A 27,907-nucleotide genomic window follows, 5' to 3' on the forward strand; every position below is an offset into this window, starting at 1 on the left:
ATCAGGCATATGTGGCCATTTTGACTTTTTGGTGTGGCCATTATGACTTTCTTGTGGCCATTTTGACTTGGAAAATTTGTGGCCATTTTGACGTGTGGCCATTTTGACCAGGACCCTATAATATGCATAGGTTTCGAGAGGATCTATGTTAAAATTATAATCGTCTGAAAAACGTACTCGTTTGTCCACTTATTACGAAAGATGGCCTTTTCATTTCTGTGATAACTTATTATCAACCCACGTGTATTACAACGTTAGGAACTTCATTTTAACACTGTCTTAGTTTACGAAATATAAACGGCTGAATCATGCCGACGATGCCACGCGTGATAAGCCAATCATAAGCCTTTTATGTGTCACGTGATATTGGTACCAACAACGCACTCACAAGCTAGTTCCCTTGGTATGTTGCGTTGGCACTACAGCGCAACATATCTAGGAAACCACATTAACGAATACAATGCCGTATAAATCACACGTCACAAATACTTATGAATCAAATTATTCCTGGTGTATATGCTATGTGTGAAACACATTCAAATTGTATCCAACACATATAAAGGATGGATGTAAGTGATACAAGAATGCATCGACCTCCCCACCCGAAGACATGCCAAGGAGATTACTTTAACAACTATTAACAGTTTACCAAAGCTCCCTTGATTCGTAGTGTATCAAACTGTCATTTGACAACAAAGCGAGTATTCCACAAGACTCGGATGAACAGGTTCTTAAGTCGGGGAGATTATTTTATACACTAATACCAGAATTGGAATGTAGACTTTGTAGGTCCTGTCTAAAACGCAAGAAGCCCGAGGTACTCGCACTGTTTTAAATTTGTTGTTGTTGTTGTTGTTTTTGTTTTGTTTGGTCTTTTTTGTTTTTTTTGTTGTTTTTTGTTGTTGTTTTTTTGTTTGTTTGTTTTTGTTTTGTTTTTTTTTGGGTTTTTTTGGGGGGGTTTGGTTTGTTTTTTGTTTTTGTTTGGGTTTTTGGGGGGTTTTTTTTGGTTTTTTTGTTTGTTTGTTTTTGGGTTTTTTTGGGGGGTGGGGTTGTTGTTGTTGTTGTTTTCTTTTCTATTTTTTTTTGCTTTGCTTTGCTTTGCTTTGCTTCTTTTCGGCGGTGAGAAACTTATAGAAGACGAATGGCTTCATATAAAGTTCCGATTATGTATGCATTCCTAAACAAGTAAATACAATTGTTAGGGTCATGGCGATGTATATATCAATTATACATAGGACAGTTTGTCACAAAACAGTAACCTTTCAAGTCTAGATGAGAAACTTAGACAGAGGACGAGTGGGGGTAGACAGGTGGGTTTATCAACTGAATAGCGTTTTAGAACGACGACGACAATTATAGGTGTGGATAATACGGACACTAATCCATCCAATGATGCTATGACACGCTATACGAACGTGGAACAGCTGACTTAATGTAAGGAGGTATTTAGCGGCTTATCTCTATTATGTATGTCATGTATCAAATTAACATTGTCAATAGAAACCTGACAGGGCATCAGCGTTTAAAATCATATCACGTCAAAATATTTCCTTGGAGTTATGGTGTTTCTGGGCTTGTGGGCCACTCAAATACACTAGCTGATAATTACAGATTAGAATTACAGAAAATGTGTTTTTATGTGAATTTTATTATTTTATTCGAGATGTGTAAAACGGATGTTAAATGGATGTCGAGCTGTCTGACCAACAAATAGATACTTCTTTTAAACCTAAAAAATGAAAATGAAATGAATAATAAGACCAGTTATTACTGTATAAAATGACAGTCGTAAGATTTTTTGTTGACAATACTTGAACCCTGATGCGCTTTTATTTGGTTCTTTGTCTTTATTTTGTTTTATTATTTTATTAATTAATTTATTTGTTTATTTTATTATTATTATTATTATTATTATTTGCGTTATATGCCATTGTAGTTGTTTAACGCCGCAATCAGCATTTTTTCATCTATACGTCAGTAACAAACTCTAAACTGGTCCAAACAATCCAGTGATTGACATCGATCTCCGCAACTGGGACACTACAGTCACGAGAGACAGTTCCAGATACGAAGTTTAACACATTCCTAGCAGTAGATAAAACATCAAACAAAGGCATGGATGCCTACATTTATACAGAAAAATATTATTAACATTGACAGTCTTTCTGTCATTTTAGAACGTGTTTAGTGTGAGTGAGGGTATTAGCAATATTCTAGCAATATTGCGTGGAAAGCTAAACGTATAAAATTCGTGTACTGCACTGACGTGGGGATCGACGATTGTCTAGAAATGTCTACTGAGTAGTCATTTAACATTTAGGAGTTGTTGATGTTCCGGACGTGAACAAATGGTACAATGAAAGAAACGGGATGTGGGGTCGGCATAATTTAACAAACCGTTACAGTGTCTAATTCAGGACAACCGTTGCACAAATATTCTAAAATGAAAAAAAACTGTGTAGCCATGCCATATGAAAATTATTTGTTATTATTTAATGTACATTCTTAATCCTTATCACCACTGCCGTGTACATTGTCATGTCAGCCACCTTGTCCCTCTTTGTCACTACCATTAATTACTGTATATGACATTTATGGCCTATATTGATCACCCCCCTTGGCTGTGTCAGTCATCACATCACTGTACAAGGAAGTGCTACTGTTTCTCTATCGGTCCATTGTTGAGCCTTTGCCTGTCCAGTGTTGTTAAAAAAACTGTGTATAAATGCATGCTCACATCTACACTGAGTGTGAGTGCGGAGTCCGGTATTCTGACTGTATGTGCAGGAACGACCGCGAGCAGGGTTATGCCGCTCGTACGTAACGCCCTGGGGTTGAGTCCCTGGAAATCAACTCACCACATTCATGTATATATATTTGTCATGTCTTGTGTAACCAACTAAACTATAAAGAAGTTTGAACTCAACTATATTTTAGTCTTCGTCAACGTAATGTTCGTCTTAATTATGACCTATAGCTAATTCCCCAGTTAAGGCAGCCTATGAACGCGTTGACGAAACGATCGCGCTGTATTGTGGCTGGTATGGAGGACGGAGACGGGGCTTATGATAGAGATGATTTTTCTTACACACCCGAAAAAACTGGTATGACACATGTGTGTGAGATCAATTTTTCATTGTATGATTGGCTGCTCCATGGTGACGACCCTAGGTCAGGTTATGGCGGACTAATTTCCTGATTAAATTCATCGGTAAGTTACGCGTGCTTAAATTCAATCAAACAGAAACATTTTACTCGTGCCCCAAACCCTTTATAACTACTATTTTCGCGATTGCAACATGAATAGGTCTTCACAAAAAAATTGAGAAAATATATTTAGGTATTTTCTAATTTCTTTTATTTAAACTTTTGATTCTAATCATGAATAATTATTCTAACTGGCTCGAGCAATCAGTGATACCTTTGTAAACATTTACGTGAAAATCGTCGTTAAAATCATCCACATTTACATGGCAACATTATCGTTTTAGAATGTTTAATTACTTTGCTGTGATCTTATCTATTTGCATTTTCACTATACAGATTTTGTAATTTGTTACTGAAGACGAGGTTCACTTTTTGACAAAATGCAATCTATAAACAGCCGTAAGAAGGCCTCTTTAGAAAATTCCCCACCTCTGTTTAGTGTTTGACTCACTCAAAATGTACATGTGACCTTTCTTTCTGGCAGTGTTGAGCATTTTTCCTCACCTGTGTCCCGAGACAACAAAACATTATAAACGTCGGTCGCCATGTTGTTCTGCTTGCTCACTCAGCCTCGTTTTCGAGTAATGACCCAAAGGCCTGCATAATTTTTTAGGAGAGCCTATGGTAGCTATGGTAGTGTAATAGCCGCAGTTTCTATCACTTTGTGTTAGAAGTAATATAAACAGAATACTAAACCCGCTTCCGTGAAATACCATTTTCATTACACTCGTGAATGATTTAGTATCAAACTCGCTTTCGCTCGCTTTCGCTCGTTTGATTCCAAATCATTCACTCGTTTAATAAAAATGGTATTGCATGCTATTAAAAGTTGTAGAAATTCTGCCACATTCGTAACTTTTCGTGTCACTCTAGGAAGCCGTGTGCATGAGTTACTGGGAGAGTCCAGTAGTTACAAATGGTTCTGCCCTTGTGCGTGAAAGGCGCAGAAATAATTAGCATTACCCAAGTTTTAATTGCTTACATACAAGTATGCATGTAAAAGCTACAGACATTTTGCCCATTTTCGTTACATGCGCAAAATATATCAGAATTAGGTTGGCCTAGATTTTCGAAGCTCTCTTAGCGCTAAGACAGTCGTAAGTTAATATTAATGTATAGCACTTACAACTATCTTAGCGCTAAGACAGCTTCGAATATCTAGGCCCTGGGTACAAATACGCATGAACATACCTCTAGATATTCTGCTCATTTTCGCGTAATACGCAAAGGATATCAACAATTAACCGCGTTTTAGTTGCTAATGTACAAATACGCAGGAAACTAATCAAAATCCAAAACTACAACAATACTACGCCTGTTTACACGTTATTTGGACATGCGTACAGCTGTATTCCTTCACGCATCTTTGTTCACCGATGCAGGCACGACATTAGTCACTCCATGTCTCATACATTTAGTGTCACAAAGAAGATCATTTTAAACAATATAATTTATGTTATGCGTACAAGCAACAGTTGAATATCTCGACCATGCTCATTGTGCGACCTCGGGAGTATTATGATATTCTTCTGTGTGTAGTTGTTTGGTAAAATACTTTATAAAAGAACGATTTGAATTGATTGGTTAATTTAGCAATCGAAAAGCAGTGTTTGATATATCATGGTGGAACGTGTTTTCGGGTAATAACGCAAAAGATGATCATGCACGTATACGTTATTGCGTATCTGCAGATTATCAAAAATGTAATTCCGTAAATAAATATCACCTCACCTTTCATGAATTTATTGTTAGAATGTTCTGTCGTCCGCTGGTTTCCATTGCAACGAACATTTTGTGTCTTGCCCGCCAGTATGAGCGGAAGAAGTGACGTGCCATGTTTTCGGGTTACTCGTTATAGGGCGGGGTCACGACCTTGTATGGATCGAAGCGCATGTGATGCATTCTTCTCCATAGAAATCAACAAATACAACACGTCATTTTAATGAAAAGCCAAATAAACTGGTCATTTGTTTCTTGATTATGAGAATGTGTTTTGGTTTTGGTTTGGGGGAATTTTTTGTTTGTTTGTTGTTGTTTTTTGGGTTTTTTTTCTTGGTTTTTTGTTTTGGTTTGGTTTTTTTGTTTTTGTTTTTGTTTTTCTTGGGTGGGGTGGGGGGTTATTGTTGTTGTTTTTGTTTGTTTGGGTTTTTTGTTTTGTTTTGTTTTGTGTGAAAATTGTTAAAAATAAACATATTTACAGGTAAGTTGTTCAATCATATGCACACTCATTCTTCTTATCTGCATGGCACGCCATGGAAGGGACAATAAAATATGTCATCTCTGCACAATATAGTGACATCGCAGTAGTTTTTTTTTAAATGAAACCAGTTGTCACAAGCCTGGTACGAATCCTGCAGCAAGAAAAAGATATATGTAAGAGATGACCAATTCGGTGTTCATTTATAGTTGTTGTTTTTTATTACATCGGCAACATTCCATTCGAGTCACGCGATATTTATGTTTGACTTTTCACTCGGGCAGACAATGGTCCTCTTGACAGGTTGCGAGTGTTATTTCAAACGTTATTTTCACATTTTTGAAGGTTCTCAAAGTGCATTACGTTCAAGGGTAGAAGTTTAGTACTTTGACAGAAATTTAGGTCACAACTTCCGTGAAAGCTGAATGTATCCAACATTTTGTGCCCCGATTGCGACGGAAGCTTCTGCACTCGAGACGATGTTTACAGGTGGCGTTGTCATCTCACCGTACGCAAGAAGTTATGGGAAAACGAAATGCCCCGAAAACATTATCCCCCACCCCCGATAACAAGGTACGGCACGGTACGTGTACTCTCGGCTTTCCGCGAGTCAAGCAAAGTTTGACACTATTGTGACACAGGTATTAGCACTGTGACGTCACAACTGCAAACCACTTTGACGTCACCCGTACGCCATCACTCGATGACACACTGGTAAATGAAATCTGTGAACCGACAGTCCAATTGCAAACTGACTACATTATTCGTGAACTACATGAGCGAAAAGTCGAATAAATGTATTGGCTATTTTACACATATGTATTATTTACAGACATACTCCAAACAGGTAGAAATCTTCTGAATGCGGCGTCAAACAAATAAACACCTTGCCAGTAACGACTGACACGGCTGAGATGATAGCGCTCACTAAATTATTCATCTCAGCTACTTGTGACGCAGAGAGTCAAGAAATGGACTGTATGTGTAATTTTACGAGCGCTTCGTTGTTCACGTTATACGCCATTTAGAAAGAATAACGTTTGCTGCTCTGGATTTTCATTTTGCGCCCAGAGAAATAAAATCAGTGTTGAGTCCAAAATATAATGACAGTATAATGTAGTCACAATTAAATAGAACCGAAGCATACATTGTCTTTAGTTTAGATTTCAGTTACTGATAAAGCCCAAAGTAATCCTAAATTCTCATTAACCCTTAATAGCAATTGCGAATAAATTACATTTTTGCAGATTCTACCTCATCTCATATAAAGACGAGCATTCCGTGAATTTCTTTAAATTTACGCGTGATGATGACATATGCCAAAGTCTTTACAATGTAACCTTATGCTTGAAACTAGAACTAGGTCTAGTACTGTTTTTTTGTTTGTTTGTTTGTTTTTGGTGGGTTTTTTGTGTGTTTTGTTGTTGTTGTTGTTATTATTATTATTTTTGTTTTGTTTTGTTTTTGTGAGTTTGTTGTTTGTTTGCTTTTTGTTTGGGTTTTTTATTTGTTTTTGTTTTGTTTTTGTTTTTTAAAAAAATACGTCTTTGGGGGAAAACCAAGTTCTACAGATAGTCAACTTCTTTAGTGGAATGAGCGATGTTGCAGTACAGGTGCTAACACCGTCATCATCTCCTGCTTGATAACGGCAATAGTAGTTCACTCATTACAATATTTCTCAGTTTATCTGCACCTGGAAATACACACGACAAAATAGCATGAAAATGAAAAACAAATGGTATACAATTATATTTCAGGCATGTAGGATACAAGGTGATTTTTCAAGTATAGGGTTTTGATTGTTTGCAAGCTCAATCTCGCTTCTTTGTTGTCACAACAATCATTCGAAGCCTCGCTTGCCAAACTGAACCATTTCGGAAAACAGCCATTGCTCAGCCGGGTGACGGAAAGAACCGAACAAATCTGAATGCGATAGCATTCCCTCGCAACAAAATGGCGGACAGCGAAAATGGCCCTGGTCGAAAACTACCTCCAATATCACCTCGTCCGAAAAATTCTGACACTGATGCTCCAGTGAAGCCTGTCAGAAAGAAGAAAAAGAAGCCGGCTGCCGATCCTGACGTTGGGTCGGGCGCGGAGGACGCTAAACCGACACCAAGGCGAAGGAGAAGAACGCCAAGTGCGAGTAGAGACACGGATGGAGAGGAGAAACCAGTCGAGGAGACGACAACACCAGCGCCGAAAAAGAAAAAGAAGAAAGCAAAGCCGAAAGAACCGGCTGCTGAGACTGAGGATCAGCCGGTGTCTGACAGGAGTGCCACCAGAGATGAGGTATTTAGGCCTTTTAGTGAGAATATACATAGCTGAAAAGTACTTGTTCAGATTTCGATCACTGTTTGCGATGGCAACATCCAATATCCACAATATGATCAGCAATATCACTTCATTCACGCAGAGCATACGGCTGAATGTTTATGATTTTTCCTTCATTTATTTCTCACAGCAAAATAGCAACACGATATTTTGTCGGGTTTGTGATTTAATACTCCGACATGTGTATGGTACAAGACAGTCATGAGACGTAGAGTCATGCAAAAAGTATTCGACATGTGACGTTTTTTCCACAGACGTGTTAAGTTAGTTTATCATAAATAGTGTCCATGAAGTTTATTTTTGTAAGATCCAAGTTAACTTTTGCACATTTGTGAGGAATCATCTTATCTCCAATCACATAATATACTTTAACCATTTTTCCATTGCTTATCTATCGAATGGCAACAATTTAATGAACATATGTACAGCAGGGATTGGGAAAGGCAGGGGCCATGGACCATTTTGCACAGTTTAATGAAAAATGGCCCATTAAAATTTGAAGTTTACTATAGGAACTGCTAGTTGTTTTCGGAAGTGACATCACGAAGCTAGGTGGCGCTCGCGTCGGTAGGCAGAAAGGAACAATGGCCACCAGCAACAATGCGAATCGCTCTACCGTGGATGTTCAACAATGGTCAGATTATGTGCTGAAATTATCAGTTGAAGATCGTGAGCGGTACGTTACAAAGCTAACACCTTCTGTGGGTACTTGTAGTTTGCCAGATCCCTATTGTTTGGCGAGCGGCTGGGTTGACGACCCGTCCTTGTGGCCGGCCATAACATTTACAGACATTTATTTCTATCTTGTGGATACGCCGGGACAATTCACGCACGACAGCTTGAGAGCGTACAAATCCCTGAAAGCGTACGATTATGTGGAAAGTGGACATGTGCACCCTATCTTTTACAATGCAATTAACGACAAGTCACCTTACTGCTTTCTGAAAACGAAGGTGATTCCATCCCAGCGCCTTCGTGACAAACCACATCGGCCATGGGTCTGTGTCAAGAAGTCGGATGGGACAGTGTTTTGTGCACACTGCACATGTATGGCGGGGTAAGTAAGGCTTTTTATAACATATAACGAAAGTGTATAAGTGGTAAATAGAGATTTTTCTGATTGAAATGTCTAACATGTAGATTAAAGTATAAATGCAGTGGTTGTATTTATGTGCCAGATACCATATTTCATTGTTTCTATTTAATTTTGATATTAATAATATCATTGTGCTACTACTTTTTCAGATTGTATAAAGGTGTTGTTTACAATTAAATCTATTCAGTCCAACATTTTTTCACGATTTTCAAGTGTGTACATACTTCTCAGTTTATACAAATGTCAAGATGTTGTGGATATTTCAGACTTGGAGAGGTATGCAGTCATGTTGCAGCCCTACTCTTCAAGGTTGATGCTGCTGTGAGAGCAGGATTAACCTCAAAAGCTTGCACCAGTGATGCATGCAAGTGGAATGCTGCTTACAGAAAAGAAGTAATGTTCTCACTTTTTATGTAACATATTTATTTATCATACTGTTCAGTAGGTTTAAGTACTTTCCTTGTGAAATTACAGATAGGGGATTTATCAATCATTATCAACTTGACTCTGAAATTTATAGGAATGATGGGGTAGCCTATTGGATTAAGCGTCAGCTGATCTGGGCATAAAACACAGTCACTCACTTTTACCTTAATATTTCAGCTCCAGCCAACACCACTGAGTGAGGTTAAGCACCTGTTCGGCAGACGTGGGAAAACAACCACAACAGCTATGGCAGGGACAGGAAAAGCTCCACTTCCTGATATTGCCACCCTCAAGTCATTGAAAGAAGTATGTCCTAATGCAGTCTTTTTCAAGTGTATTCCTGCCCTGGATGATGAGGAAACTGACAGTGCTGAAGAAGATGGAGAGACATATTTGTTTCCCCCAACAATGACTAGTCTTGTGTGTGAGGACAGCATCACTGAGAAAGATCTTGAGTCTGTGTGCAAAGAGCAGTGGCAGGCCTATCTCTGTGATTCAACACAAATAAATAACTTGGAGGAAGCAACAAAGAACCAAGCTATCAGCCCACTTTGGTTTGAACATCGAAAAGGGAGAATCACAGGAACCAAAGCCCATGATATCTTGGTGATGAAGAAAACCACTGATCCAAAGAACACCATCATGAAGGTAATGGGCTACAACACTAAGGACATCTCCAAGAAATCTGCAGTTGCCTGGGGCAGTGACAATGAGGCCAGGGCACGTAAACAGTATGTGAAACACCAGTCAACACAACATACTCAGTTTGCGTGCAGAGCAGTAGGTTTATTGATAAGCTGTCAAAGACCTTACGTAGCAGCATCTAGTGATGGAACTGTTGTGTGCACATGCTGTGGAAGGGGATGCTTAGAAATAAAGTGTCCATACAAGCACAGGGACCATGACATACTTACAGCAGTAGAGGATAACACTTTTTGCTTGGGCAAGGACCTACAGCTGAAGACAGGACATAAATATTTCTCTCAAATTCAGCTTCAAATGTATGTGCATGATGTCAGTTACTGTGATTTCGTCATCTTCACAAATAAGGACATGGCAATTGTTCGTGTGCCAAGGGACGATACTTTCTGTGCAACACTTATTACAAAGTGTGAAAGCTTTTTCTTTATGCACATTTTGCCTGAGATTATTTCCAGGAAACTTGAAAATACAAAACCATATTCAAGCAAAGCTGCCACAGACACTGTTGACACAGATGTATGGTGCCTGTGCCAGCAGGAGGAATATGGTCGCATGATCATGTGTGAAGGAGCTAATTGTTCGTACACTTGGTTCCATTATCAGTGTGTCAACATTCGACGAAAACCAAAGGGGTCGTGGCATTGTCCAAGTTGTGTAATGGGATAAATTTAATAACATTTTCATGGAATCCAAACTTCACATTACCATACACATGTAACAAAGTAACCTCACATGAGAACTTTCTGTGAAGTGTTGCAGAGCAGTTGTGATTATGAACCATACTTTAAATCAGTCTAGCTAGAATTGCTTAAATGAGTTGGATTGTTAGGTGTATATGCCTGTGTGCTCTGAATGTTGCATTATACCTATCTTGTTAGGCATTAAATAATGGTGATGACATGATCTTTTCCACAAACACAGTATGTTTTATGTAAGGCTATGACACTTTTCCACCTCTATATAGAGGGATTATTGCACACTGATGTGTAACAGTATACTCGCTCACAACATGGGATGTCGTTATGTGTCATGTCTAATTCACTGAATTGTATTATGAACTACAAAATGGATGACAATTGTTTTAACGCTTTTATTTTGTTACATAATTTGAACAATGTCAACAGAAAATATTTTGAAAATAGAATTTGTGTCATGTTGTAAAAGTTTATCTTAGTAGGAAGGTATATCACAGTCTTTAAATAAGATATGTATTTCATAATATGCATGTCATATCTGGATTTCAAAGCAGCTGTTCTAAACTCAAACATAATGCCATTTCAAATAGAAAAAAATACACACTAAAGTTGCCACTTAATTCTGTGTTTGTTATCACTTTGAGAGACAATTATTACTCTTATCACCATGCTTGACAGGTCATATTGACCAGTTAATAAACAATAAGCATCAGTTACCATCTTGATTACAACAAACTGGGATGGAGGTTTGACAGAGCACTGCACACAGTCATAATACTGTCAAACTTAGGCACAAGGTTGATCTTCATGGTGGTGCTCAGAATCTTAAAGTTTTTAACTCTTTCTATGGCCCTTTCAACATGTATTCTGACCCGTGACAGTCTCCTTCCCATTTCAATTTCCTTAGGGCTCAGCTGAGATTTCCCCCTTGTAAATGATGGTATAGCAAGCTGCGCACCACACGCAGCCAGGTCATCGGAAATAAGGAACCCACGATCAGCAAGTACAAGATCCCCATGTTCCAAAAGCTGAAGAAATCCTGAGCGTTGTGTGATGACCTTGTCCGAAACCCTTCCACCAAAGGCTCTTGACACAAAGGTGACAGCTCCATATGGTGCAATTCCTACCAGAACCTTGATAGTGTTATGGCTTTTATAATTAGACCATGTCATTGCTCGTGCTGTGAAATTACCAGGTCTCTCAATAAATATTTCACAACAGTCTATAATGACCCTACACTTTCTGTAAGTTTGTTGGATCACTTTAGGCATATTTCTTGATATGTCGTCTATTTCAGGCCAATGGATTAACATTGCTAACTGGTTGGCAAGTGGTGGAAGGGTCTTACTTATCAAGTCACTAACACTTTGTCTTGACACTCCAAATCTGTAGCCCAAGTCCTGGTCCACTAGATTCTTGCGGTTGATCGCCTGAAGCCACTTGCGTCGTCTTTCATCGGCAGTCGGAATTCGATGAAATTTCAAGCCTGAACCTTTTTTAAATCTATTCGTGCAACCAACTACCACGCATGACACGACCATCGCTACGTAGAATCGTGGCCCCCGAATCGTGTAAGTGGTAAATAATTCACGAAAATGTATCTTATTCGCATATAATGCTAGAACGTCTTCTCGGCTAGTGCGTTGTCTGCTGTTGTATTGACACTTTCCTGCCTACCGGAAGTTTTAGAGACCACGTGATCAAAACAATGACGTCACGCTGGCAGCTCCTATTGAAACAAGGGCAGTGGCCCATTATGAATTCAGAAAATGGCTAATAATCCGGAAAATCTCCAATTGTCAAAGTTCTCTTTCCCAATCCCTGGTACAGTGCTGTGACATGGCAACCTATGGGATTGTGCGTTCTGGAACCATGACTTAGATGATAAATATGACATCGTTAGTTAAATTGTGGTCAGAAAATTTTGAACTGAAATTCAGGGATGGGCATCTTCTGCGGATTTTAATGCGAATCCATTGATCCTTGACACTGTTGGGGATCTACAACTTGCAGACCGCCAACTGATTTTCAGCTTATATCACTTTCACCTGTTGCCATCCCTGGAAACAATGTGTGCAGAGCAGAACTGATTTCAAATTTTCTTGTTAAATTTTACAAAGATCCATCAGAAACTCACTTCATGAAAATATGCTGCACTCCTAAACAAATAATTTTTCAAACTGAGGAGTATGTAAAAGCAAAACTTTATGAGTATGTTTAGAGTGCTGAATGGAAATTAATGAAGTATCAGTAATTTTGCGTTTCGTGTTTATATGGACCACAACATTGCTGCTGTTGTGTAAACATGTTTACAAGTCTATGGACATGATGTCAAGTTGCAGAATACGTTTTGCACAGGTCTGTAGTTGTAAATAGAGCCACTACAGAATATGCCTGCTGACATTTTTTTTTCCAAGGAGGTTTGGGATAACAAATCTGACTTTAACACAACTAACCCAGAGAACTGAGAAAGCAAGAGAGATCGGTGAATCAATGTCTAAGAATTACTTTTGATACATCTATCTTCTTACAGTACCCTTTACTTGGAGGTGAACATATTCTATATTATTGTTATTATTAATCACTCATGTGGTATGTTGCCACATGCATGTATAGTTCCTCCTGTCAGTGAGGTGAGGTCTTTTACTCCAGTGTCATGCTTCATAGCTCCAATGTGATCAATAAACCAGTCATTGTTGATATGAATGTATAGTCTTTTTTGTTGTCAGCATTGTTTTTAGTAACCTATAGTATATCTTCCTGCAAATGACAATGGTTCGTTGTGATCACTTGGCATTGTCATACTGATCTTATTCTTAACTCTCTTGTTTCTTACAATTTAAGATGTTATAAGATTAATCTCTTGTAAGCCTCAGTTTCTTAAGTTTTACAAATATAGTTCAAAATATAGTACTTTATTCAAGTCACATGAGAATATCTATATATACTAGTTGATTTTTTATGACTTGAGTTGCAATTGGTCAAAGCAAATTTAAGTTATGATCCATCCAAGTTTAAGATGTGATATAAGTACAAGATCTGTACATGGTACTAGCATAAAAGGTAAGGAATGCAGAACACATTCAACATTTCCACCTTACAAGTTCATTACATTTCAGACAAAAATGGGCAGAAATGTTTTCTAGCATTTGTAATGATATTAATATTTCCATCATGTAAAGTAATGTGTTTTAAATTCTCTTGCCATGTGATAACAATTTGATTTTTTGATAGTAACTCCTTCAGATTTAAAATGAAATGTGACAGTATAGGTTACCTCCCTTTAGCAGTTGAGCAAAATTTGTCATACCTGGGTTGTAGGTTTCACTTTTAAGTTTTCATGAAACACCTGCATCACTTCAGAGGGGTCACTCATTCACGGGGCTGTCTGATCACAGACAGGGAAATTCTGCATGTGACACAAAAATGCATCTAAAAGTGTTATTGATGAAAATAATCAAACAAAAGTTACCTCAGTCATTGATAGTTATTTATGTTATATAATAACGGGAATGAAATGTTTAAAAAAATCAGTATTATCTAATTACTTTCCATATGGTACACTGAATCTTATCTTTCAGGATGTCACAGGTAGTAAGGCCAGTCTCATCACAAAGGAGAGTAAGGAAGGAACACCACGGAAGAAAGGGAAGAAGAAGAAAGTAGCAAAGAAGAAGACAGAAGAAGATGAGTATGCTGACAGCGGACTTGCAGCAGATCTTACAAGTATTGAGGAAGACATAATAAAAGATGAAGATCAGAAAGAAGACATAGAGTTACCACAGACAACCAATGTGGGCGTATTACGGAGTCAGCCAACACAGAAAATATATGTGGAAACAATAGGTAATACTTACCCTCTTTAAGGCATGTATGCGTGTCACAGTCTTCTGTGGATTTAAACACTGAACTGCAGAGCTCCAGATAAGATTCAGTTCATGTAGGTACTGTACCCACTGTATTTCTTGTAGTGGGTGTTGTGAATACTGAGTGGGAATTTCATTTTCCATCATCCACTGCTTTCAAATGTGTGTTTATTTCAGTGATTTTACTCACCTGACAATATGTCATTTAGTATGTTTACTTGGCTGGTATGTGCTGCTTTATGTCATATCTAATCAAAACCAACTTAAATATGATGGAAATGATTTCATAAAAAAATCTCTCATCCCATACTGACAGTACAACACTATTTAGTAAATGTTTCCATGATCTGTGTAGGTGGTTTCAAGAAAGAAAACAAAACTAAACTGGCCAAAAGACTTGCTGCTGAAGAAGCTGAAAAGAAGGTAGAATCTGAAGCGTCCAGAAAGACCACAATAGAACTAGCTCTGACCACATACCGTGTCATGAAGACACTCACACTGTTCATCCACGGACTGACTGCCGGGCTGGCGCTGTGGCAGATTGTCATTGTGTATATACTCAGTTCTTTCGGCAACACAGACTTCCTGGAACACTATCAGTCCCTGTCACTTCCTGTCCAGTGCTGTGCCTACCTCTTGCTGGCCCTGTGTGTTGTATCTGTCTGTGACAGGTGAGTACAGGCAGGATTCCTCACTGATTAAATAATTTTAAGTGTATCTAGGTTTGTGTATGTTAGTCCTGTAATGATGCATCAAACTACTGGCAAACAAGGATTAGTTGAACCGGCGCAGAGAACGTGTTTAGGCTTGTGTACGCACAGTGTCTGATGATGTAATTGATTCTGGGCGTAGCTGCACACGTCTTGGTCATGAGACTCTCACATGCTCGGTGTAGCATCTACACTTGAACGCAGACTACCTTGGGCCCTGTCGCTCACAATGGCAAGCACCAGTGTGTGCCCTCTTACATACTAATACGGGTCACTTATCTGGTCGGTGATCAACTTATCCTTGTTTGCCAGGAGTCTGATGCATTGATTACACCTGGAACCCTAAGATTGAGTTTCTGATAGTAGGTAATGGTAGAAACAAAAAACTATTGAAGCATCAGTAGTATGTTTGACTATCGATCATTTAGTAACTGAATACAGCAACAACCAGATTCCTCCACTTTGATTTCAAGTTGTTCCCTTTGTTAACTCTGCAGCAAACATGGCAGCATACACAGCCTGCAACACTGAGTTTGAAATTGTGAAGTACAAAATTTATGTTTTATCTGATGACTTGATCTTGCTTTCAATGTTGTTGACGTTTCTTGTCAGTTATTGGTTATTAAACTGAAACTGAAACCACTTCATATAAGCTATACATTCATTTGGAAAATGACGTCAAATGAGACTTCAAGGAGAACAAAATTACTATGATAGTATTGCAATAGTTGGTTGCAATAGACTATCACTGTTGCAATATTTGTTTGCACCCCAAGAGTCACCCCTGATTTATCTGTACAAGTTTTCATGTATATGGTTTTGTGTAAGACTGTTTTGGAGAGAGACATGAGAAAATACATAGTTATGCGGGACATATTGTCATGTCTGACTATGTTGAATGTTTCCTTTATGCATGAAAGTTTAGGATGATTTCTTGTTATTTGCAATCATAGTGTTGTTTGTTTTCCCTACACTCATTCTTGGTTTGTTCAGGGTTAGTAGGCCGTGTGGGGTATCTGTAATAAAGAGCTACTTCTGGTGGTAAGGTAGTCTAATGATCAAAGTGTTAGCTCATTATGCCAATATTCATTCTTTGATTCCCCACATGCATGCTTTATGTGAAGCCCTGAAGTTTCTGGTGTTCCCAGCCATTATATTGGTGGAATATTCCTAAAACGGCATAGAACTTAACTCTGTCATTCACCATTGAGGTACTGGATCTAAGTAGGTTTGCGCTACAAAACCACCCTTAGTCTGGACTAATACAAGCAACTGCTCACATTGTCTTATCCCATTTGCATAGATTGATGCTCATGCTGTTGATCACTGGATTGTCTGGTCCAGACTTGATTACTGGTGTTTACAGACCACTACCATATAGCTGGAATACTGGTGAATGTGGCGTAAACCTAAACTAACTCATCCAGTTCCTTCAGTTGTCACACAACGGTGAATAAATAGAAGCATTCATAAAATCAAGACTGGTATCATTTTTACCTGCAGTATTCCACAGATCAGCATTATTGAAAGTATGAGCTTAAAATGTTCTTGATCTCCATTGTTAATGTACTTGTCCAGGTTTGATATCGGTCACATCACAAGGAGGTTTCTGCTGAGAGCATTCACCCTCCAGAATGGTGCTGTCTCCATCATATTCTACTTCACTGCAGCCATCCTCAGCGTCAGCATCGTCTCCACTGAGGACAAGATACACCTTCACAGCAAGAACCCTGACCTATGGGCAGATGCTGATGTGAGTAGACTGTTGTCACCGACACCGAGCTGGGGGACGGGTGGTGGGACATGACATCAAAGGGTTTGCTCCCCACGGCAAAGATCCAGGTTTATTTACCCACGTTTACAATGTGTAAAGCTAATTCTTGGTGTCTCCCACTGTGATATGGCTGGAACAGTGTTAAAAGTGATGTAAAACTAAACTCACTCACTCCGAACTGAGGATGTTTGCTGCAGTCGATAATTATGCTGTACATCATGGGAAGTGGTATGGTTAAATTGGATGAACTCAGACTGATATACAATACTGTATGAACTCCAGAACATCTATGATTTAAGCATTGCTTGTTACTCTCCAATTGCTTACATGTTGCGGAGATGCCAACCCTTTCACTTTTGGCATAATTATTCCAATTTTGACTGATTAATTATGCCATTACACATAATATGCAAAAATTACACTTTTCTATTGTTTGTAGGAAAATGAATAGAGCGGACAAAATTTCACACAGAAGTGTTGCATAATGCACTAATGTAGGGATTAAGAAATGGCCTTACACCGATAGAAATCCCTTTTTTTGACATCCAGTATTACACTTAGGCCCAAAAGTAGTATTGGCATCTCTGGTGTTGAAAAAAAAAGTGACAAGTGCCCATATAAAATCTCATGAGAGAGTTGGTTTTTGTACACCGCTTTTAGCAATATTCCAGCAATATCATGGTAGGGATGCCAGAAATAGACTTCACACATTGTACCCATGTGGGGAATCGAACCCAGGTCTTCTGAGTGACGTGTGGACGCTTTAACCACTGGGCTATCTCACTGAGCTTATGATCTTATGAAGCTCCACCCCAGTGTGATGGCTGGTGGAGGGAAGGATCCGGAGCTTTGTTACTCATGGTTTTCACAAAACTTGGATAAGATGTGTAAGACCAAGGCTATTTGATTGGCTCCTGTATTGTGAACTTTGTTACTGTTTGATTACCACTTGACAGACCTGACACTCTTGACAGGCCTGACTGATAAATGACCCGTGAAGGTCCCGGGGTAGGGTAGGCCTTCAGCAGCCCATGCTTGCCATAAAAGGCGACTATGCTTGTCATAAGAGGCAACTAACGGGATCGGGTGGTCAGGCTTGCTGACTTGGTTGACACATCTCATCGGTTCCCAATTGCGCAGATCGATGCTCATGTTGTTGGTCACTGGATTGTCTGGTCCAGACTCGATTATTCACAGACCGCCGCCATATAGCTGGAAACTCACTCACTCACTCACTCACTCACTCACTCACTCACTCACTCACTCACTCACTCACCCTGACGGATAAATATCCCATTGATCATGTTGATGGTCACTCATTAACACAATCACAAATCATGTCAAAATTATGATCATTGGGTGCGAACTTTAGAATGTTTGGGTCCTATGTTTAGATGAGAGCAGACTCATGGCCTTGAATGAAAATAAGAGTGAGTGAGTGAATATTGTTTTAGGCAGCTTTTAGCAATATTCCAGCAATATCGCAGCTGGGGACACTAGAAATGGGCTTCACACATTCTACCCATACTGGGAATCGAAATCAGGTCTTCGGCATAATGAGCAAACACTTTAACCACTAGACTACCCCATCACACATGACAACAAGAATGAAAGTCAAGATATCATAACACAAGTGTTGCTTGGCAGCATAGTTAGAAATTCATACACTATTGAAGCTAACGTTATTGAGCTCAAAACATCTAATACCAAACTCTTTATGATGACTTTATGTGTCTGTGTCTGGAAAAGTGATTGCTAAGCAATAAGTTAATTAATGTACAGAATCAGGAACATGTTGAGATACGGTCTACAGCATTTTGTGAATGAATTTCAAAAATGAGGTAAGGCTCCATGAATTAACTGAGAGGACTCATTTGAGATTATTGACTGGGTTGTTTCTTGTTGCAAAGCCTGAAGTAAACCCAAAGTTACACTGCAGAAGGTTCAAGGCAGTGTGTCAGTCATGTCTTGTCAGTCTGTGTATCGAGGGGTAGGGGAGTAGTCTGGTGGTTAAAGCACGCCGTAGATCCAGGTTCGATTCCTCACATGGGTAGAATATGTGAAGCTTATTTCTGGCATCCCCACCATGACACTCGCTCGCTCACTCACTCACTCATATTTAGCCACAGATCTGATCGAAGTCCACGCTTAGTCATAAGAAAGTGATGTCATCAGATATGTTCAGGCTTCCTGACAGTTCACTGTATTATGTTTAAAACAAAATGTAAAACTTTGTACATGTTGTGGAAACCTAGGTTAATTATGAAAATGAATGGCATATAACTCACTTGGTTAGTGGTCAAAAGTTAAAAGGTTTTTTTTGTTTCCTGGATTCAATACCAGCTTTCTATAAATGGAGCTTAACCATCAAAGGAGTTTGACTGATTTTATACCAAAATTTGTCATATTCATTGCAAGTATATCCAGGCTCTCTATTATCATAACATGTGAAAAATCGAAAAAGCTTGAATACGAATGTTTACATATGCAAATTAAGTCAACAAGTTTATCACTCCTGTGGAATGTCAGTCTAATTTTGAGTGCAGTAACGTAATCATGTTTGCATTAGGTTCTGGAACATTTTAAAACTGGTTTCACTTCCTATTGTCACTGCATCTTGCACGTATCCAAACTTACTTTGTCAAGAATAATCTTGCAACAACTATAAGGTCATCTGCATATTTATAGTCCAAAAAATATAACGAAAAGTGATGAATGGTGCATCTTTACACTGCACACAGCAGCAAACTGTATGTCACAGTTGAAGACTAATTAAGTTCATGTGTTGAGGGACCATGATCACCTCTTGTCAAGCATAAACTGGTTGTTGTTGTTCCATAACTGCCTTTGTGGTGTAGTGGGTAGAGCGTTTGCCTGGACCCTCGGTAGGGTCGTACCGGTAGTGACATTATATACCGTCACAATGTCACAATGAAGTCTTCACTTATATTTTACATGACAGGGAAATCCTAAGTAAATCATATGCCTTTTTTCATATTCTTCAAACATTCTGAAATAGGTGACAAATTCCATTAAATTATCGGTTAAAGTAAACATATATAACTGGCTATTTAAAATGTCACTACCATTGTTGTGTCACTACCATTGTTGTGTCACTACCTAGCAATTTATTCCAATGTCCATACCGTAACTTATTTAATTAAAATTGATTTATTTGTTTATGCCTGGATTTGTAGTGCAGTTATGTTAGATGGTAGAGCTTCAAGTAAGCACACTATAATTCATATTCTCATTTTGGATTTTTTGCTACATATTACTTGACATTTGCAAATCAGAAATGAAAGGAATTTTTTGGCTTATTGGCCCCTTTTGAGCAATAAATATAAAATGTCCAAACTCATTAGCCTTGTTATTTTGTATAACTGTATATTTTAATATATATGTACAATAAATGAATGTTTTCTTTGAATTATTTCTTTTCAAAATGATATAACAATAGTGACGCAATTTCGTGAAATTCATAATAAAAATGGTAAAATATGAAAAATCAAACTTGAAGCTAGCATAATCTATGCTTTGTATATTCAGAATACAGTGAATGTAATCAGTAACATTTCATAGTTATGCAAGAAAACAAAATTTCCAACTTTTGCCCGCATGAAATATGCACAACTTTTGAGAATGACTGTTGTCACCGACACCAAGCTGTGGGACGGGTGGTGGGACTTGACATCAAAGGGTTTGCTGCAGTCGATGATTGAGAGGGAAATGTGACAAATCTAGTTACTCAAACCCAAACTCAAACTCATTTCTCATTTCAACAATAATAGTACTCATGTTTTCTCCCCTGTTAAATAGAGTAGAGCTGATAAGCGCGGTCTTTCACCTATTACTAGTATTAACAGGTTCAGTGTTCTCCAAGGCAGTCGACACTCCAGGTGTCAATGAAGCCGCATGAGCATTGCCAGGCTCCACTGCTCTTTGACAGTTCAGGTGTATATTAGCTGAAACATTCAACAGTCCAGGGGTGAACCATGCACACATGCACATCGTCATATGAGCGAAATATTCTTAAGCACTACATTAAACCTTATTCCACCGCACCTCTTGTACCCAGTCATACTAATGGTCATGATAGTTAAGACAAAAATCAAAAACAGGCTCCGGATAGAGAAGGCAATAAGTGTTCGGAAAAGCCTGTGAATGACTTTTATTGTTATTAAGAAGTCAGTAAAGATATAAAGAATTAAATCATGGCTATTTCAGACATTTCTTGTCAGTCTGTAAACAACTAAACCTGCCAACCTGAACATAAGGCTACTGCATGCCTTACTCTTTATTATGTTCTAGTGACACTTAAAGGTGTCTTGGTGTGACGCTGTTGAATAAATATTTATGGGCACTCCCATAACTGAAGATTCAAGAGAGATCCCAAATGGTCTGCTAGTTCCTCAATGTGATATTTCTAGTGTCAGTGGAAATGCCATTTGGAAAAGTCAATTACAACCAGATCAAAGAGATGATTTATTTACTAAGTTCTAAATCTATGAGGCCAATAAACATTGGAAATCTTGTTAATAGATTTGGCGGCAATAAACCTGCAAATCTTAAGAGTAGAACAATCTATTTTTATTTTAGGACCAAGTAAATAAACAATGAACATAAACCTCAGATTTAAATTGTGGAGAAATTATCTGATTTTGCCAAGATGAAATAGAAAGGTGTAAGACAGCCAGTTTATGTTTCCAGTAAATTTAATAACCAAAGTTTCCCACACATTTAACGTGTAACCAGTGTCAAGGAAACAGATTAAGTCTTTGCAATGAAAATAGAACTGTTATTATAATCCATCAAGTCATCTGCTATTTATATGGAGATAATTGCTATCGGAATATGGTGTAGGTTTGGTGTTGATTGGGTTTAACAAGCTTGATTACTTCGGTGACAGAAAGATCATTGACAATGGCAGTGTCCAGCTGTCAATCACCGATTCATGTCGGAGGCAGCATCATTCAACATGGTCATGACGCAGTGAAGAGAGAGGGTGTGGTAGCACAGTGGTTAAAGCTTCGCTAGTCCTGTTAACGACCCATGTTCAGTTCCCCACATGGGTACAGTGTGTTATGCCCATTTTTGATGCTCCCTCCTGTGATATTGCTGGAATGTTGCTGAAAAGGGCGAAAACTAATCTCCCTCACTCAGTATGGAGAGGAAAGGCATGGAATGAGGGATTTGATGTGACGGAGGCTATTTTGCATTTATTTGGATGCTATGCTTGAAGATGTAATAAACATATTGAAGTTAAGTTTTTTTAACAACTGGAAATGACAGTGAATAAACATACATACCCATAAATTTGAAGTCTATATTTGTAACAATTGCATATTGCCCATCACCCATTTAAGCATTATAATTGGTCTAAACCAACCCATGCTTGTTAGGATGGGCAGGCTGGTCAGACTTGCCGACTACATCCTGCATGTCACTATATCTGACTTGCAGAGATCGATACTATCGAAGTCAGTCACTGGATTATCTGGTCCTGGCTGATTATTTACAGACCATCATCATGTAGATGTAATGTTTCTGACTCTGAGCATGTCATGAAACTGAAAGAACATGCAAAACAAGCGTATCAGAATCGGAATTAAAAGCACAGACAAGAGTAACATCCCTTTGTTTGTAGTTAATCCTAGTCTGACTGTCCACTGCACTGCAGGAGATTCCTGTGATAACCATTGATTATTTCAAGCCTTAACGCCTGTACGTGTGTGTTGTGTTCCAGAAGACGGAGTCGGAGCTGTCACAGTGGAGAAGGGTCAACACAGCCCGAGGGGTGTTTGCCATCTTGGGGTGGCTGGTGCTCTCAATAACACCAAATGCTGACCGCCTCAGCCATAATCTTAAGGAAGGGGCTGATGATGAACTCATGGGGAATGAGCATTCAGGGGCGGGGGTGTCTGCAGCTTAGGGGTTGGGGAGAAACGCTGAGGAGTTTATAGACACAGCAACAATCACATGGCTAAGAATTCAGGGATAGGAGAGGGACCAGGAGAAGGTCTCGCCAGAGGGAAGAATGATCTTCAATGTCCTATGACAAGGCTGCACCTTAACCTGTAACATTCACTTGCCCAAATAGTTACAAATATAACAGACAGTGTCACCCTCACTGTCTTGATATCTGGGGTCAGTGGGGTAGTTTAATGGTTAAAGCACCCACTCATCATGTTGAAAACTCAGGTTCTATTCTCCTCATTGGTACACAGTGTGAACCCCATCTGTTGGGGCCCATGCTGTGATGTTGCTGGAATATTGCTAGAAACAGCTCAAAACCAAACTCACTCGCTCACCCTTGATATTCATTTTGGAACTTTTGGGTCCTGTCAATGTGTTTTGCGTCTGGCTGCCCCAAAGATGGTGGAGGCACTGATACAAGGAGAACCAGAGTCATGCCTATATTTAACTAGCCATTTATCTTTCTCATTATACAATATAACCAAGGACAGAAGGTCAATGGCAGGTTATGTTTCTTCATATGACAAGCTTGTGGTGTCTATAACATGTCATCTGATTAGTCCAGTTTGTCTTTGAGGAGTTGATATATTGCTGGAACTCATTTCTTTATGTGGACAGAAGTACCCTGATGTATCCTGGTACTGTAATTGTTTCAGGAATTTTGTATACAAAGGAATCATGATTCAGGGTTTTCTTTGAAGGTGCATGGTGACAGTTGTCATTCCAGGATGAATGTTCATCCGTCAAATTTCAATCTCATTAAAAAAAATCTCTTTTAGTTTTAGACATGATGGGCTCCTGGTCATCGCCTCTCAGGAAGTTAACAGCTCATTCCAGTAGTTAATATGAGTTTATTTCAAGTAGATATCAAGTAGTAATCGCCATAGGTCATATGAAGTTTATGTAATTATTCAGGCCATAGCGCCAATAGTAAAGTTGTAAGATAAATGATTTTTCAGTCACATATTGAGAATGTTACATGTATGACTATCTGTTGTTAAATAATTGACATAAGTATATATCTAGCTGTCGAGCATAGATTACATAACTATCACAGGAGTTACATACATTTGCAAACATAATATTGTTTGACATTATTGCTGTAGAGAGGTAAGAAAGTATTTCTCATGTGATTATTATATTTCTTTAATACAGAAGAGACATCTCATTCATGTTCTATAAAATGAAGGTCGCAGGGTTTACTGATTGTCTTTCAGTGTTTGTAAAACGGGTGTTTACAAATAATGCTGACTCAAAAGTAAAATCCAATAATATGGATGACAACTTCTTGTTTATTTTATGTCACAACATTTCTGGACTATTCCTTGCCCCTTCGTCAGGTGAACTGATAACTAATTCAGATTATAATAATCCATATTATTTGCCTTTTACGTGAATACCAACTTCTGAATGTGTCTCAAGAATCTCTTCATTGACTCAAAAGTTGTCAACAGATATTTGAAATTTTCACATCGCTCCAATTGATCACTATTTGTGACTACACCTCTGTATAATATGGATTGCAGAAAATATGTTACATAAGCATAATGCACAAAGTAGACGACTCCAAACTGTGGTAGCATGTTACCTCAAGTAAAGGAGGATATATGTCGCATATGTGTTTGAAAATATGCGCTTGTTTGGTATCCATTAGAACAGTACTGAATTGAAGCAGCATTGTGAAGCCTGGATTGACAAAATAACCCATTTGGTTTTGGTTTTGTAGCTCAGGTATTTCTGTTTTACTTTGTAGATTAAATAATTATTTAGTCATAATTCATTTCAAACTGATAACACCTGATCCATTGGACCAACCGATTTCTTGAGTTAGGCTACAAGGCATATTCATAGATTATAACTTACAATATCTGTATGGGTTATCTCCATTAGTGGTAGGTTACCTGGTTATTATTAAATTGATGGATACAGTGCTTAAGCCCATTTCATGTGTTCCCCTCCATGGTATTGCAGGCGTAAAACCTGCCTCCCTCACTCAGTAAAGTGATAGCAGTTGAAAAACCCTGTTTTGATGGAATTGGACACAGCTTATTGGATCTGTGTCACACTGACCTTTTATTGACCTACCTTCTGTAGGATGGTGGATTAACCACCCCTTCTCTGTGGCTACTGGTCAAGTGTGGTCATACTGTTGACCACATGGTCATCCGGAGAGCCTTCAATATGTATAGCCTCTCTCCTTTTGGACCAGCATGCAGACTTGGTCTGATAGTCTCGGTCACACTCCCTAAGAACATTATTTCCCCTACTGCTTATCCCTCCCTAAAGCTCTAAATGAAGCAAGTCTAGATCTCCTCAGGTTCTGAATCTCTCGACTCATTGTTAATTGTTAGTCAAAATTATGTATATTCAGAGCAGTCAAGAGCAGTGACGTGTTAGGGTTTACCATCCGGCAACCACTGTCCACATGACCGCTGTCCACGTGGCCGCTAATTCAGTCCAATCTCTAAAATAATTATCTGACCCTACAGTGCACTTAACCAGTTCAGCACCCTACAGGGTCACGCATTACCTGCATTTCAGTCGGACCCCTGCTTTATAGGTCAGTGTAAAATCCAGGATGGGGATTCTGAGAGACAAGTTATGGAGATTAAGACTCACTCGATGAGTTGTCATCCGGACAATTCCCTACTTGTCAGATCTTCAGAGTTTTTTTGAAGTCCTGAATTGCCATATGTGATATGTAGATCTGTAGAGTAGAGTGTTGGGTAAAACTGTCAATCTGGCCACCTAATGGATAAGTTGATTTATACAATCACTTTTCATGGATATTACGTTGTTTCCTCTACCTCTGTACCCCAATCCATATCTGTTATGTTTTGCTGTAGTTGCATATACGTGGTACGTTTTAAGCGATTCCACCAGATCTGTTCATCGATGTTAATAATTCATTACATGTAGATGACAATTTATGTACATATTGGTACAGATTGAATAACAAGATATGTGAGGATGTGTTTGCCATTTATTACGACCATGTCTATACATTAGAGAGAAAAATCAACACATATAAAATCAACATTGTTACATATAAAGTGTATTGACATCTATCATTTCCGTCCACTGCGTCTATAGGATTTTTGCTTAATGCGTGTTAGTTCATTTCACCGCTGTTTTGAGAGGTCTTATGTAGGGAGCAGTTCAAAAGGTTCATACGTTTCGAGGAACATTTCCTCTTCTTACCAACAAAATAAAGAACATGAAGAAAAGTGGAACTATGCAAAAAACGAAATCCTGTTTTGCACATAATTTAAAAGCCTTTAGTACACCAGAGATATCAGATATGACTATTTCACTATTCGTATAGAACACTGGTTCTTTTTAAGGATTCCAAATCGATGTTAAAGCAGTATACTGCCAACAACAACCAACAGGTCTCAAAATTTTATTCGACATCGAACTTTTGAACTGCCCCCTTATCCTATGTCATTGGCGACAAATTGACAGACGGCGACCCTGTGAAACAAACGCATCACGTTTTGCTCATGCACAACGTGCATCTGTCAACACTGACGGGCATGACGTCGCGATGCATTAGCAGCAGGTGAACACCTGTTTTGTAATTTGCATCATTACTTTATGCTTTATCTGCATATACTGTAAATATAATTAAATTACAGTGCAAATGTATTTCCATGTACGATAGGTATAATTCGTATTTATTTTATGAATAAATCGATATCAAGGTTTTGTGAGAATGTCTGGCGTATTTCGCCTGGAATGGCGGCCTCATTTTATTTCAGAAAACGTCTCCATAGAGACGTATCGGGGATCGTGGACAATGTTGAAACTATATTCGAATACACACTAACTGACAAAGAAATTATTATGGACGGTATGCCAAGTATACGTATAAAATACGTAACATCGATGTTCAGTTCCCAGTTACTCCCCCTCCCTCCCTTATCCCAGTTTGTGTGTGTGTGTGTGTGTATTGGATGGTCCGACTCGCTGACTTGGTCATCCCAAATGTTCATGATGTTGATTTCTAAATTGTCTGGTCCAGAATCGATTACTTGATAAATTCAGCCATATAGATGGGATGTCGCAAACAAGCCCGATCAAATCAGATGTTCAAGTAACTCCAACATCCGTTGTGTTATGGTCCTGAATGGTTCATTTTAAAGTTTGTATGAAAAGTAATTTTGAAACCTGTAAATGCGTTTCAAAAGTGCATGATAATTTTCCGACTGTACTGCCCGTAGTATATATTATTTTTTTATATTTTACCTCACCCAAAAGTCAAAGAAAGTTTTATAAACGATCGCTGTACAAAAGTAAGCAGTGTTATTTAGTTGGGAAATTTGCTAAATAAACAGTACCATCAGTATTGCACATAGTAGTATATCTCTATATCTAGGAATAGGTATAGGTCAATGCCCTGTCTGCTCTTCCTTTTTGTTATCCGGTTCGTCCACCACCTGGTTCGTCTTGTCCATTGGTGCCACGTCTAGCTCCTGGGGTTGTGTCGCCAGGTGCTCCATCTGATGACGTCTCACTCTCACACCTAACACCAGGAAGGTGAGTGCAGCTGCGCTGAACACCCCCGCTGCCATGTAGAACACCACGTTGTACGACTTGGTCCTGTCGAAGATGTATCCTGGAACACAAGATGAGGACCTTGGAATGGCGTCACGAAGCAAGCATAGCGTTACGACTGTCACAAGTCTAACGTGCATGAATCTGTGTCTGTGTTAGTAGTTGAACTTTGTTCAGCTGTATGGCGGTCGTCTGTAAGAAATCAGGTCTGGACCAGGCATCCCTGTTATCAGCATCGTGAACATCTATCTGGACAATCAGGATGCAGTGGCGTGTGTGAACGAAGTCGGTGAACCTAACCACTCGATCTCGTAGATCGATCTACTTAAGAAAAGCGTGGTTTGCCGAAGTCTTTGGCTCCACAAAG

General features: G+C 38.8%; 3 protein-coding genes across 3 annotated transcripts in view; 2 read left to right on the plus strand and 1 right to left on the minus strand.

The window, feature by feature from the left end:
• Positions 1–7,339: 7,339 nt before the first annotated feature.
• On the plus strand, positions 7,340–26,691 carry LOC137261632 (transmembrane protein 237-like). The gene is made up of 5 exons (XM_067799410.1): positions 7,340–7,696; positions 14,239–14,503; positions 14,879–15,194; positions 16,812–16,986; positions 22,754–26,691. Exons 1-5 carry the CDS (start codon positions 7,358–7,360, stop codon positions 22,937–22,939), a joined length of 1,281 nt encoding a protein of 426 aa, XP_067655511.1. The 5' UTR covers positions 7,340–7,357; the 3' UTR covers positions 22,940–26,691.
• On the plus strand, positions 8,698–11,274 carry LOC137261631 (uncharacterized). The gene is made up of 3 exons (XM_067799409.1): positions 8,698–8,795; positions 9,101–9,227; positions 9,438–11,274. The coding sequence occupies exons 1-3, from the start codon at positions 8,788–8,790 to the stop codon at positions 10,626–10,628; spliced, it is 1,326 nt and encodes a 441-aa protein (XP_067655510.1). The 5' UTR covers positions 8,698–8,787; the 3' UTR covers positions 10,629–11,274.
• LOC137261629 (monocarboxylate transporter 13-like) overlaps positions 26,652–27,907 on the minus strand; it is a 51,603-nt gene continuing 50,347 nt past the window's right edge. Inside the window, exon 7 of the mRNA XM_067799408.1 lies at positions 26,652–27,601. Coding sequence (XP_067655509.1) covers positions 27,375–27,601 — 227 coding nt within the window. The 3' untranslated portion in view covers positions 26,652–27,374. The remainder of the gene's footprint in view (positions 27,602–27,907) is intronic.

The sequence above is a fragment of the Haliotis asinina genome, chromosome 14 (assembly GCF_037392515.1).
Source record: "Haliotis asinina isolate JCU_RB_2024 chromosome 14, JCU_Hal_asi_v2, whole genome shotgun sequence".
In the NCBI taxonomy this organism is placed as follows: Eukaryota; Metazoa; Mollusca; class Gastropoda; order Lepetellida; family Haliotidae; genus Haliotis; species Haliotis asinina.

Coding starts and splice junctions, on each gene's coding strand:
- LOC137261632 (XM_067799410.1), top strand. CDS start 7,358: ATGGCGGACAGCGAAAATGGCCCTGGTCGAAAACTACCTCCAATATCA. Junction 7,697..14,238: donor GGAGTGCCACCAGAGATGAG/GTATTTAGGCCT, acceptor CTTATCTTTCAG/GATGTCACAGGTAGTAAGGC. Junction 14,504..14,878: donor AATATATGTGGAAACAATAG/GTAATACTTACC, acceptor TGATCTGTGTAG/GTGGTTTCAAGAAAGAAAAC.
- LOC137261631 (XM_067799409.1), top strand. Junction 9,228..9,437: donor ATGCTGCTTACAGAAAAGAA/GTAATGTTCTCA, acceptor TTAATATTTCAG/CTCCAGCCAACACCACTGAG.